Source organism: Leptonotus elevatus, chromosome 11 (genome assembly GCF_054856555.1).
Source record: "Leptonotus elevatus isolate MCC_2025b chromosome 11, RoL_Lele_1.0, whole genome shotgun sequence".
Classification (NCBI taxonomy): Eukaryota; Metazoa; Chordata; class Actinopteri; order Syngnathiformes; family Syngnathidae; genus Leptonotus; species Leptonotus elevatus.
The window spans coordinates 7301916-7316687 of record NC_141249.1 but is presented as its reverse complement, the minus strand read 5'-3'; the positions used below and the strand labels follow the sequence as shown (position 1 = coordinate 7316687).

Genomic DNA, 14772 nt, shown 5'->3' with positions numbered 1-14772 from the left:
CTGAAACCATGGCAACCACTATGACAAGGTTTTTCATGAGTCAGAAAAGGAGACAAAACACATATAAATCCCTCACACAAGGAAAGTAAAGTCAAATGTACTCTTTCGGTATACTCAGATATATATTTGTAGTTAAAAGACCAACTGAAGCAGATAATAAGATAATATGGCTTGGATTGTATGGTAGGTATGACACATTATGGTATATCACTTGCTGACCTGGAAAGTCGATATGTCATTAACGGAAATATATCTATAGATTCAATCCTATATTTCTTTTCAGGAAAATCTTGAAAAAAACAATGAAATAAAACCCCACCCTGCTTTTGCACGTGTTACATCCTACTGTACACCTCCGGTCAATAAACCCACTATGGCTATGATGGTGAATACCGGAAGTAGGTTAAAAGTATACTGTAGAATTCATCTACATGTTTTCCTTTTCTTGATCAGTGTAATATTTAGAGCATGAAGATGGCCGTTATTAGAATAAATGTGTGCTCAGCAAACCTTGGAAAGTTCAAGTCAACAAAAAGTGCTTCCCTGGCAAGTCAAAGGCCATTTGTTTTATGGAGAGGCACCATTTTTAATACAACACTTTGCAGTCCAGAAGCCTGCGGAACAGAGGCTGTTATGGACAATGCGGTGTGTGTGCTAAGGTGTGAGCAAAATGAGAGAAAATGGTTCTTTCCATTGATTTGATTTTCGTACAACTTGCAACCTTAGTTAGCCTAGCTGTTTACATGTTAATATACAGTGGGTATAGAAAGAATACACAACCCTGTTTAAACTTGTTTTGAAATGATTTATCTTCTCATTTTTTTATGTCACAAAAACCTAGCATTTGCAGGCTTTTTATAATCCGCTGTAAATGACAACAAATACTGTATCCATGCAAATCGCTGCTGACGCACCTGCCTCTGTCATTTCATGTCTCTTTACTTCAGGGGACTTTGTGAGCTTATCTATTGGTATGATATTCAAAAGGACAGCAGCACGGTAATTAAAAAACAGCACTCCTGAGACCTTTATCCTTGGTTGTTGGCAAGGAACTTTCTAGCGGCTACCCTGGAGGCTTTAGGGCGGGTGGCAACATCTGGCCGGCTGAGTAGATTGCTAATTCATCAGCCTTTGTAACTATGCCATGGCATTTTAATGGTCAGGCTGGTTCTACATTTCATTAAGCTATGTTGGGAAAGATGTGAACCGAAACCAGAGTTGTGATTTTGCTTGCAGTTAACAGCATGCGAGGATGCAGTATTAAAAAAACTCACTTCAACTTAATCATTGTTTTTTCTTTCCATCTTTTTTTGAAAATGAGTACTGTGCAAGGCTAGGTCTCAGGTGTAAATATATAAGTGGATGGGGAAGGGGAAGTGGGCTGCTGCCCCTGCAACTCAACCCCGGATAAGCGGAAGAAAATGGATGCATGGATGAATTATATTCATTTGTGTGATGACACTGATCATGATTTCTCACGACAATTAGGAAACAGATATCAATATGCAACATAATTTCTATAAATCTTTGCCAATGTTTACATTTTCAAACGATCTCCTACACATCATTCCAAGAAAATCAAAATGGCCCATTACTGGTGAGCTAATTTTAGAACAGGCCCCCAGGCTACTCATGGTTTTTAGGGGCTACCTGGTGCATGATTGCACCAATTTGGTGACCCTGACCTAGAACACATCAAAATCCATGTACAGAAAAAAAAATACTAACGCCAGTGCATAGCAGCTGAATTAATTTGCAATCAGCCTTAGGCATGTCCCCATGTGGTATTGTGAATATACTGCAAGCTGTATTATATAATGGCTAATTAAATTGGCAAAGCACTGCTGTCTTTAACTTTGTGAAAATGTGTTGAAGCCTGCAATATTGATAATGAGTAGCATGGGTGGGAGCATGAGTTTCCATCTCACAGGAAACAAATGGTACATGGACACAACACGAGCAATATAGAAATAAACGGACCAATAAATGACTTCCATGAAACATTCGCTCCACTGAAGAGACATCAGTTCTGGGAGGAACAATTTGCATCTCACACCTGCTTCAGTCTGCCTTACCAGCAGTACCTTGCACTCTGAAATGGAGCCATGCATAACACTCTCTTGTTCACCTATAGAGGTAAAATACATTCTGTACAAAATGTTTCACTGGTTCTGGTTTTCAGGCTTCTAGTATTAGTCAACAGGACAAATTAAGAATGTCATTATTTTGTGTAGAATAAGGTTCAAATATGTGTGCAACAAATTACTTAATATAGTTGTCAGCAACCTGCAGCTCTGGAGCCACATGTGGCTCTTTTGTCCCTCTCCCATGGCTCCCTGTGGAGCTCTTAATGCTTAATTAGTAGCAGTTAGTTTTGTTTTTACATATTTTTATTTTTTAGATGAAATATTCTTTAAATGAATTAATGATTCACATTTTAAAAAACGAATATTTGAAAAAATAAATACAAAAGTCAGAGTCCAATTTTTGAAGTTTAAGTTTTTTAAGTTAAAATGAAATTTAGATGACAAAAAATGACCCTAATTTGTTTTTACAAAAAACAAAACATCTAAAAAAAAGAAGAGGAAAATCAGAAATGTCCATGAAATTGTCAATTTTTTTTAAAGAATTGAATAAAAAAAGTCAGGAAAGAAAATTCACAAAAAAAACATAAAATGTTTATAAACAAAAGAATAAATCCCGTAAAATACCATAAAATGCCCACAAAATTGGCAAAATGTCAAAAATTTATAGCAAAAAAGGTAGAAAATAATGTCAAAAAATAGCCATAAAATGTCCAGAAAAGGAAGAAGAGAGGAAGAAAATTACCACAACATGCACATGAAATTGCCAAAAATGTCAAATTCGAAATAAAGACAGAAAAGTTTAAAAATGTATGAAAAACAAAGTCTGAACAATTATTTAAAATAATAATAATAATAATAATTACCAAAACGGAAAACAAAAGCCATAAAAGTCTAAAAAATAAAATAAAATAAAAAAGTATGGGAAAGGAAGTCTGAAATATTATACAAAAAAAATATATCCAAAAAACAGAAGGCAAAAGGTAAGAAAACTAATCTCTACGTATTGGATGGTGCATATTTTTGTGTTCTGGTGCAGCTCTAATTAGCTCTTGGGCCCTCAGTACATTGGACTAACACTAACACACTGTTTCCTTCATCACAATGTTCAAATGCATTGTGGATCCAAACTGATGTTTTTGTTATTTATTTGGCCTAAAATTCCTCTTTTGACAGTAAAAAAAAAAAGGTTGCTGACCCCTGGTCTGATCAATAAGGCACGACTCAGTTCGAGAGGGTATATGAGGTAGTCCATTTCTTATCATTTTACAATATGGATGAGCTTGTTAATACTGTAAATGTGGCATTTGCTTCAAAGATATATCTCTCCAATAAAAGCCGATTCAATACATACCTCAATGTATTTTCAAGTGGAACGATTTGATTTGATTTGTTTCGATGCGCTCACATCTTTTGAATCAAAACCAATTTTCTGCTTCAAATCGGTTATTTCTTACACCCCTAAAAAAGACAATACCTCCTAACATAACATCTTGTTTGTGAAGCTAAATAACCATTAATCATTTTAAAAATAATCACAAACACCGGAAACAACTCATAGCAGGCCCCATATGAGGTGTCGTGGCTGGTTGAATATTCTAAATCACCAAAGTAGGGTGAATTCAGAAACCGTTCTCCTTATTGCAAGCTCTTCCATCATAATGGTTATTTAAATGTACATTTAAAACTCATTAGCGCTTAAAATGATTGACTCAATTACAAACTCTTCCTGTAGTCAAACCTGTTTACGTGCCTGAACAACAGGAGCAACATTAAAAGAAGAGAGTAGTGGGAGGGTTGCAGGAAAGTACAGTATAAGTGATTGCATAAGCTTCGTAACCATGGGAGTCATTTGCCTGTTTTGCGTTATTTAATGCAACTAAAATGGCCTGAGAGAGGAATAGAGAAGCTGGAAGTATATATTACTAATCAGTGTGTGAAAGCACAAAATTAAAGTGAAGTGCTTCCTGGGATCACAGATTATTAGTGTAACTACAACATATATCTGTTAGTATTGAGCAGCAAAGTTTGCAGGTCTTTGCTGCATTTCTCCACTATCAAAACTGTAATCAGCCCATGATATTTTACATACTGTAATCATTTCTTGGCTTCTCATTTTACTGGAACATAAAAAAAAAAAAATCAAAATGCTGCAATGCACCCACCTAGTGCCAAGCACATACAGGAAAGAAGCGGCTTCCCCTCAAATTATGACTTCCCCACTGCAAAGAAGGTCAGGTGGTCCAGCTCAATCAAAAACGGAAAGAGGTGGAAAAGCGGCGGGAAGTTGTGCCTGCTGCCAATTGTGGGAATAAAAGGGAATTCCTTATATAGTGGAGGTCATGAATACTGAGCGGGCTACAACTTGGAACATGCTGTTGGTTTGGCTGATTAGTAAGAGCGAGGAAATGTTTTCTGGAAGGAGCTTCCACAGATGAAAGAGAATAATTAAAACTATTTTAATAAATAAATTTGGTCTCTCAAACTGAAGTACTTTATAGTTTTGTGTACAAGACAGTTATTCAAATGTGGAATATTTTTACTTCTTTCTCTCTTTACTGTTCAATGTGCAGTTGCTCAGTTAAACTCAAGGACATTTTATTCAGATTACATTGCTGTCAACGGGCATTTTTAACATGTTTGTCAATTAGAAAGTAGAATTTGAGAAATATCTTACATAAAATGTAATATTATATATATATATATATATATATATATATATATATATATATATATATACACGTCTCATATTGCACAATAAAAAAATTAAAGATTCAAAAACTCATGCAATCCCATTAAAGACAAAGGATGGAAATCACAACCTAGGTTCATCAGTAGTGTTGTAGTAGTTCACATTTATGACTTTTGCGCAGTAGCCATTGGATCAATTCCCACTCAGTAAGCTGTTCTTAATCACCCTGTGATGTACTAGCAAGCAGTCGAGGGTTTAGTCCACCTTTCTCAACAAGAATAGTGGATGTATGGTATGGAAGTTCTGATCCAAATGCTCACTCGTACCTACATTTCAAGTGTCCGAAATGTCCACTTCTGTCTATTCTCTTTTGTTCAAGTCAAATTATTATAAGGGAAAATAAACCCTAACATTTTTAAAGCAAATATACATTTTATGTGCCAGCACTAATAAAAACACAACACTTATTAACATTGCGTATGTGGAATAAGAATTATACATCGTTAGCAGCTTCCAGGTCGGTGCCATGAAACTGACAGACTGCAAAAGAGCAATGGATTTTGCAGGTAGTATACGATTGTTCTGTCCCCATGTCAAGTCGTATTATTAAGCATTATTTATTCAAAGTGTTGAAAATAGCTTGACAACAAATCTACAGGTATTAACGCTTTTGAATGCTCCTGTCCCTCACTCTGCTAAGCCACACTTGCGGCATAATTGTCACCTCAAAATTAAGAGTCTTGATGTTTATTAGACTGACATGGACGGCAGAGTCAAATTCTACCCAGTGGCAGTTTCTCAAATGGGCAGGGTGACAATCTCTGAGGGGCGGCATCAATTGAAATTAGGAACTTTTTTTCTTCTTCTTTTTTGACTAGCCACCGAATTACACTCGTTAATTTATCATCAACAACCTAGACGCACAATTGAGCATGCTGGCTAAAGCTGATTCCATAACTGCAGCTCTGCTTACCTTTTTGCTTATAATATATGTTCTTGATATATTGGTATACTTATTCATCAACACAATGCATTAGTGGTGCAAAACAAAATACATGGTTAGTATGACTTTTGGACCACTACACTGTTATTATTTAATGTAATTATCTAAGCAGAAAAAACACGTCAAGTTACTGCTATTGTCACCTTTATTTGGTTGGCAGCAACAGCAAAACCGAGGCCTTTGGCAAAAAAATTCCAAACTAAAAAAATAGATACTGTGCTAACATCACACTGCTTTCTATAGTCAAAACATTAGAAGCCTATTCATTTAACACAATAGGTACATCGGTTTCTTTTTTTTTGCTCTACAACAACTTTAAAACACACATACCTTACAATATAGTAATTTACAGATTGTGTAAAGGTTTATACATAGGCCTCCAGTATTTTCATGAAATATTTGATATAATCAAATTCAAGATTAAAAAAAATAAAATACTGCACTTGAAATTGTTTCAATTTCTAATGAGTCATTTTGTTGTTGTTGTTGTTGTTTAATACAGACATTGATTTAGCTTTAGACTAAAAATTTTATTCCCCCTGAATATGTGAAACTTTTAAGCCGAATACACAAATTCATATAACCCTCTAAACACAGGCTCTCACAGCAAAATAAGAATAATTTGTCAATCTTCTGACAATATACTGTAAATCCCCTTAGACAATCACATTTGATGTTTGGTAACAACGACTGTAAGTCATAAAGGTTTAGCACTATTGGTGCTGTGTTGTTACCATAACTGTATAAAAAAAGAAAAAGAAAAATCCGGCCTCATAAATTTGTTATCTATTCCGTAGCACTACCACCAGTCAAGAGCACATTTTATCAAATGAACAGAGCAGATGGCATTTAACAACTATTTGGTGTTAATCATCTACTATTTTTCATATAGGACATGTTGCCACAAAATCTAGACAAAGTGTATTATTTTAAAGATACAATTTTGACATCAGACAGTTTAACATGTACTTGTTTGAAGGCAGAAGACCAACTGATAAATAAATTACAGTAGTTGAAACTCCTGAGTTAATTCAGGGTTTTAAAATTGTTTAGCCTGCAAAAATATTACAAAATTAATAGTCTGGCGCTAACTAGCCACACATTTTCGGATTATTTCAGATTCTCAAACTACTCCATGCTATTAAAAGCAAACTAACCAGTATAAATCAGTCAGTATGAAGTTAACAGTATTGTCATGGCTTTGGACAAAGAGTGAAGTAAACATTACATAGAATTGGGATACCACTTCTGCAAAGGGCTAGAATTGGGAAACGTCAGCCAGGGTCACCCTTTCCCTGACAGCAAGTGAGCAAATGCACAATAAGAACAAACCATTTTACCAAACACATTTATGATCACCAGCTAAACAAAAACAAGTCCATACTGTGTGATTTTAGTAGACAAGGCATTCACGTTTTAGTTAATTGTTCAACATGATTGGTCCATCTAAATCTTACATAAAATTATGGACTGTACTATAGTACAAGAATCTGGGATTTAGTAAACAAATGTTTGGATACAGGAAGAAAAAAAATAGCTATAAATTTAACGTAAGTAAAAGTTAAAATATGGGCAAGAATGAATTTTAACGGCATGACACAGATCTGAAATTTAGTGGAAAATGAATTGGATTTTGAAAAAAAAAAATGTTTAACACAAGCAAAAGTTAACTTGTGCAAGAATGCATTTGACTACTTGGTGGCAAACAGAAGACAATGCTAATGCTAAATGAAGGGAGAGTAAATTTGGCGCTGGACCATTTCAAACAGCAAAATATTGTGATGCCATATCGAGTAATTGCCCACAACACTAATATCGCTGGTGTTGGGGCAGAACCTCATAAGTCATAATTTGGTAAATTTCATATTTAAAAAAATAAAAATAAAAATTGGTCAGTCCACACGTGTGCGACTTATTTATACAAATTACTGACCAATTAAAAGTGTTAAAATGGCTTGCTTCATTTGATGATGCAATGTTAATGGTTGAAAAAATTGCAGTTTTTGGGGGATCCTGAAAATGACTATTTTGGAGGTACAAGTTTTTGGACCGATGCCAGCGATATGTACATCTTCTGCACGATGGGAGGGATTGTCGGCTGTATTCAAATGTTGACAATGTGGTCATATTTCTCAACAACAATCATGTGACTCAAGTCCAACTTTGTTTTGTTTTTCTAAGAAACCCATTATGACTGTGAATACACATACAGCAAATGTATGATCACCTCTTAATATCACATAATTATGCAATTGTTGGATAACTAGTTTTGAAATAAAAAGGCAGTAAAAAAAAAAAGTTCAATTATTTTTTGGAAAACTATTGGGAAAAAAAAAAGATTTCAATAACTCAAATTATTAAAAGTGAAGACAATTTGCAATTTTGTGTTTAACAAGAAAAATCAAGTCATAATTTGCCTTTGCTGGCGGGCCAGATCCGGTCACAGGGCCATAAGTTTGACACCTGTGACCTCAAGGGAAAGGCCCCGGCTCACTCACGACACTACGGTGTTAAAGCAAAGGCAAGGATAGATGTTTTAGTGCCAAGAAAAATGTTGGGTTAGGGAAAAAGTCATTTCTTGAATATTTCCTGCTATCAAATATACAAATATTATAAAACATGATCATCTTTTGAATCATCAATGGAAATTTTGTTGAATGTCTTTTGCATATTTGTAAGATTTCTAAGATGGACTTTTTTTTTTGGTCTTATTAGGATTGATGTGTGTATCAGATCACCTGGTTGACATTGTGTTTTGTTACAGTATTTCATTAATTTGAATAAACAGATGCATTTGCATGCTGTAGAATTTCCTGTAGGTACTCACTGATAAATACATTTAAAAGAAGCATTTTTTTGTTATATTTTTAAGTTTCATATCCAATGATAAGATGTTGGTGAGACTGTGGATTCGGTGCTGTGGCGGGTGTCGTGATAAGAGTTGAAAGCAGCTCTGCATAAACTCATTGTAATATTCAATATTTAATTAGCTGTCACAATAATTTAGTAATAGCAACATATTTAAACCAAATATTTGAAAATTAAAAATTTCTGAGTTTTCTCCCACAAGACAAAAAAAGTAAATTACAAAATTCAATTATACTTGACTGTAACTGACTGTGTCAACACTCCTGCATGAAGTACAGATGTTTCAAAATTACTAATTGCTTTATTGCCCATACTATGTTGACAGTTTCACATACCATAGACAAGGATTGCTCACTTACTAAAATCTAAAACAGCATTTTGGCTGTTAACAAATCAATAACAATCTCCAAACATGTTTGTGAGTAGAAAATTTGCAAAATGATCTCGCTCACCCAATTTGCTCAACAAAGTATGATTTTGGTGCAATTCTAAATATACTATTATCTTGAAATTAGCAGAAAAACCTAACAGTGACGTGCTGGACAGCTATGTTGTGTGGCAGAGAGTGAAAGCATTCTCGGTGGGACTCATCAAAAATGTTTTTGTATGCAAATAAATAAATCACACTTTACGATTTTGAAGTTCAAAAGAGCATTATGGCCAAAAATAACATAAATTATTAATTTATTAATTTTGCTATTCCAATTCAGCAAGGATGTAGGTGTTGCCAATGTACATTGAGTGTCCTTGTGCTCTAAAAAGTCACATATTCAGATGGAGCAGGAGTTTGCCCTTGGTCGTGGTTTAGGCTTCCCAAAGTCCCTGTCATCAGCAGCACAGTGACTGAAAGAGCAAATCGTCTGTGAGAGCCTCCGCATGCCCAAGCGGAACACACTATTGGACAAGCTGTAGATGACACAATTGCAAAAACTGTTGCTAATTGCTAGCCAAGTGGTAATGAAGGAAAGAGCTGGGCTGTCCAGGACGTGGTAGCTTTCCAACACAAAGTATATGATGTAGGGTAGCCAGAGCATATAGAACACGCTTGTGATGCGGAAAAGCACCATCGCGTAGCGCCGATCCGGTCCGTGTCCTCCTTGATGCCCGTCCCTATCTCCATCCACAGTTTCCATCTCTTGGCTTGGAAAACGTGCCCGTCGTTCACTGATCTCCCTGTTGTGCTGCTGGCAAATGCGAAATATGTGGTAGTAGGTAAAACAGACCACAAGTGCAGCAGGTGCATACAGCAAGCACACCACAAAGCCTGTAAAGACGGCTGAGGTCGGCCAAGACTGTGCGCACCACTCAAAAATGTCCCCATGATAGCCTGGCTTGCCCCACCCAAAGAAAGAGGGCAAGAAGACCAGGCTAGAGTAAACCCATATGAGGGTGATGCAGCCCCGTAGCCGGCATGGCGTCACCAGTTGGTTGTAAGATAGCGGTTTAGTTATCGCCAGATAGCGGTCCACACTGATACAGGCCAAACAGGCCATTGAAACACTTTTGAGAACAGAGATGACGTAGCTGAAGACCTGACAGGTGATGGGCTCCTGGACACTTGCTGGGTAGTGGAGCAGAGACAGGGTAGGCACCAGGCAGCTGAGACCCACCAGAAGGTCCGCGTAGGCCATAGTCTGGATAAAGTAGCTGGTGTTGTAGTGATGTAGCAGCGGGGCACAGTGGAATACGAAGATCACCGTCAAGTTACCAACAATAATGAGCACTGTCAGGAGTACCACGACAGCCGTTTCCAGGATGCAAGCCTCCAAAACTTCCTTTAAGCCCCATCCTAACGGACAGGAATGGTTTGAAGCACTTCCGGAAAACAAGTCTCCACGGCTGCTGTTTGGTGTGAGCATCGGGTCAGTCGTCATGTCAGACAGATTCATTGTTGTATCCTAGTGAGACGGTTTTATGGGGTTCCACAAGGCAACAGCGTGAAACTGCAAATTGCCTACTCCTCTCCCACTTCTCCAGCTCACTGTAGCCACCTTCACTTAATAGAGCTCTCTTTCACCTGACTCTCACATTGATGAGTCTCAATCAAGGGAACACTGACAGGAGAAAAATCGTTAGGGCTTTCAGAGGAATAGGACGAGGTCCTTCTTTTCCACTGGCACAGCATGGTTGATGAAAAAGGGAGGATGCAGTGTAGAATTATAGCTGAAGTGAGCATCTGTCGTAAAGGTGAGGATCATGCTGCGTTACTCGCCAGCATGTGGCCTTTATCGCCCAGTTTTAAAAGGGCTAACACCAAGAGGCTGCGGGCATAAGCTGTTTTCACAAAGACACAGATGAAAGCGGTTGCAAAGGAAGAAACCTTACTGTATTAAACAAAATGCTTAACAGATTCCCAAAATAAATTAAATATGTATGCAACATATTGGCTAATTTGGATCAGAGGAAATTCCCTCTTAGAAGTCATGTGTCATCAATAAACTGACACGTTTTACTGTAAGATATGGTTCCTTTGTTTGTAATTCAATCAATAGCAAGCTTCCCTTATTTTGGTGGTCCTCTTGTCAGTGTCTGGAGCTCATGTATGCCTAACCATTGTGCCAGTCCAAACACAGACACAGGCTAAAAAAACATGGGGATCTCCACAGGAGATAATGTCACAATTCTCTCAGCACACACAGGGCTGTTGAGCGTATCAAGAAATGTATGTGCGGAAAAAAAAAGAAGAGGCACATCCAAAGTACTGTACGGCTTTTCACAAGAGTGCTGCAGAAAAAAATCCAAGAGTGCAAAATTTCCTCTCTAAGTTCTGGCTTTTGAGGACAACAGGTGCATCAAACAGTCATAGGTGAAGGTGTGAAAAGTCAGACTCCCATGAAGGCAGGTAAAAGGACTCTCGAAGAGATATGAGGGGCCAGCTGAATAACTCAGCGCTCCACTCACTTTGACTCCTCAGCAATCCAGCGGCACAGAGCGAGAGAGAGCGTAGGGACAATCCGCCAACCACTTTTTTCATCTCAAACTCTTTACAGTACTTGCATTCTTGTGTTGGTATTCCGAAGCACGTAAAATGGGTGATTTAGTCCATTTTCTTGCCGACTTATTGTGACCACAGATTTTGCAACTTGCCTTTGCCTTTTTGAAAACATGCATTCGGGTAGTTGTAGAGGTATGGGATCCTGTAGAGCCTTTAACTCTTCTCACGATATGTCTGTGGCTCTTTAAAAAATAATAAGAAATTGGCTGCGCAACAAAAAGGAAATCCACTCTGGAAGCATAAAAAAAACATTAAAAAGAAAAGAGTCCCAGCCACAGTTTAATGCACTGTCCTCTGCAAAATGTTCTCTGTAATTCCGGAACAAGATAAGCCATTTTCTTAATATGAAAATCCTTAGTAGCAGGCATTAAGACAGAGATGGTCCAAAAAGCAGTAAGTAAAAAACAATTTAAAAAATGATGACTACGCAGATGGAACTATGCTCATTCTGCAGCAAGCGAAACAATGGGACGAAGGGTCCCTCAGCCCTGGTGCAGTAAGAAGGAGAGATGCTGTGACTGGCTTACACTTCCCTCCCTCCCTCCCTCTCTCTCTACACAGTCTTTCTAGCTCGCACTCGCTCTTTACACACACACAGACGCACACCCACCCCCTTCCTCGCTCTCTCAGCCTGCTCACTGTTCGATGACTACTCCCTGCTTCACCTGAGGCTCCAAGCCATTATTCCATCCGTCACAATAGCTTTTCCCAGTGGTACATCCACATACAGTTATTCTAAATATTAGCAATAACTCATGTATTGAATATTAACTAGAAACCTCAGGCTCTCTATTTTTCACTTTTCTTGTGTTTCCCACTTAATTTTTATCCCACATACAGTCCCTCACTTGCTTTGGGATGTCACTCATTATAATAAACTGTTTTCACACTGCTATACTTTCAAGTGTGCATTCGTCTTTGTTATTAGGGGAAAGGAAACTGAAAATTACCATAAAATGTCTTTGAATTGAAAAAAATGTCAGAAAATGTAAAAAAAAATAATCTATAAAATGTCCAAAAATGAAAGAAATCCCGAAAATTACCATATGATGTACACAAAATTGCCAACAAAAAAAGTCAGAACATTATTTTTTATTAAAGGCAGAAATGAAAACTTAAAAAAATATCTATAAAATGTCCAAAACCAAAGAGATCCCAAAATTACCATAAAATGTCCACAAAATTGCCAAAGATGTCAGAAAATTGATAGCAAAAAGGCAGAAACAAATGTCAAAAAATACCCATAAAAGGCAGAACATTACCATAATATGTTCATAAATTTGACAGAAAGTCAGAATCAATATAAAAAACAAAACCTGAAAAATCACACACACACACACACGCGCACGCGCACACGCACACAGTTTATACGTTGTTTTGTCTCAGTTTTAGATTCCTGAATCCTGTACTTTCTTTTCTTCAGCTAAGTAATATTCTTAAGCCAAGCAAGGAGAAGGGACTACCGCCACCACTGACTGCTTAGAGACGTGCTGGGAGCGTGGCGCCGCGTTAAGCGATTACTAAGCGACACTCAGACAGGCGTAGCCCCGGGATGCACCTGAGGCCGCTAAGTGTCGATGATCAATGTGTCCTGCAATTCACTTTGTTTCTCGCAGCTATCAGCGTTTTTTCGATGCACGAGCACAGTGATCCTTCGCTAAGGGATGTCACAGTTGAGTCGGGTTGGGCTGGGCCGGCAGTCGCTGGCTGGGCACCCTGTTCCAGATGGTCGGGTTCGGTCTTTGTGGAATTGTCAAGAAGCGGTCTTGTATTTCTTATTCACTTACTTCATTTACAACTAACAATGCATTCATATAGACTACCTATCTGTCTGTATATCACACAATAGTATTTTTCTTGGTCTTCTATCTATACTTCTTGTTGAGGTGCACCGAGTGTTCAGACTGTCAGAGTGTTCAGACGGGTAGAACGGCGTTTAGAACAAGCGTCGAAATGTGTTCATAAAACTCAACAGCAGAAATGGTCAGCAATTTTACTGTGTAGGCATACTTAAATGATGAACCCCTTTGTTATTGTATTTATTGTAATTCTTTGCACTTTGTTGCATTACTTGAAAACTGGTTGTACTCCCAGATATTTTAAATGGTAGAGTGCCGTGAAAAAGTATCTCACCCCTTATCAAATTTTTATATATTTTTTGCAGTTTCCCCACTTTCATGTTTAAGATTATAAAACAAATCGAAATATCAGACAACAATAACCCAAGTAAACAAAAAACTAAAAATAAATGGTTAATTTATTCATTTGAGAAAAAATATATTCACATCTGCATTGTGCGAAAAGGTAATTGTCCCTCTAGCTTCACTAAATCATTAATTAACTGTGGCTACTGGCCAATCACATTTTTTTTTAGAAAGCAGAGTTAATTTTCATTGACCACACCCAAGCCTGATTACCTCCAGACCTGTCCAACCAAGACATCACATCAATATAATTTAGGGGTGTGCTAAAATATTGATACCTAGATAAAGTACGTACCGATAAAAAAAAAGAAAAAGAAAAAAAACAATACCGTTAAAACAATACTCAGTGCTTAGCAATAAATCATCCATTTATCCATCCATCCATTTTCTTAACCGCTTGTCCTCACAAGGGTCGCGGGGGGCGCTGGAGCCTATCCCAGCTGGCTTTGAGCAGTAGGCGGGGTACACCTTGAACTGGTTGCCAGCCAATCGCAGGGCACACAGAGACAAACAACCATCCACACTCACAATCACACCTATGGACAATTTGGAGAGTTCAATTAACCTGCCATGCATGTCTTTGGAATGGGGGAGGAAACCGGAGTACCCGAAGAAAACCCACGCAAGCACGGGGAGAACATGCAAACCTCACCTAGGAAGGCCGAAGCCTGGACTCGATCTCACATCCTCTGCACTGGGAGGCGGACATGCTAACCAGTCAGCCACCGTGCCGCCGGCAATAAATCAATTTAATTTAATTAATCATCATTTTTTTAAACCGAATCATTTAAAATTTGCTAAATCGTGAAACAGAATTTTGTCTTCTGGATTATTACCAGATGTTATTTTGAGTTGTAATTTTCCACAAGAGGCAGAATGCTAAATTAATGGTTTACAATATGGCTGAATCCGAAGCTCAGCTACAT

The 14772-nt window shown here is 37.6% G+C and overlaps 2 protein-coding genes and 1 pseudogene across 3 annotated transcripts in view; all 3 read right to left on the bottom strand.

The window, feature by feature from the left end:
* rabgap1l (RAB GTPase activating protein 1-like) overlaps window positions 1-14772 on the bottom strand; it is a 90247-nt gene that overhangs the window by 44411 nt on the left and 31064 nt on the right. The gene's annotated exons all lie outside the window — the stretch shown is intronic.
* Window positions 5913-12151, bottom strand: LOC147165665 (G protein-coupled receptor 52-like). Its single transcript, XM_086090266.1, has one exon. The coding sequence runs from the start codon at window positions 10534-10536 to the stop codon at window positions 9418-9420; it is 1119 nt and encodes a 372-aa protein (XP_085946392.1). The 5' UTR covers window positions 10537-12151; the 3' UTR covers window positions 5913-9417.
* Window positions 13168-13308, bottom strand: LOC147165664 (5.8S ribosomal RNA; annotated as a pseudogene).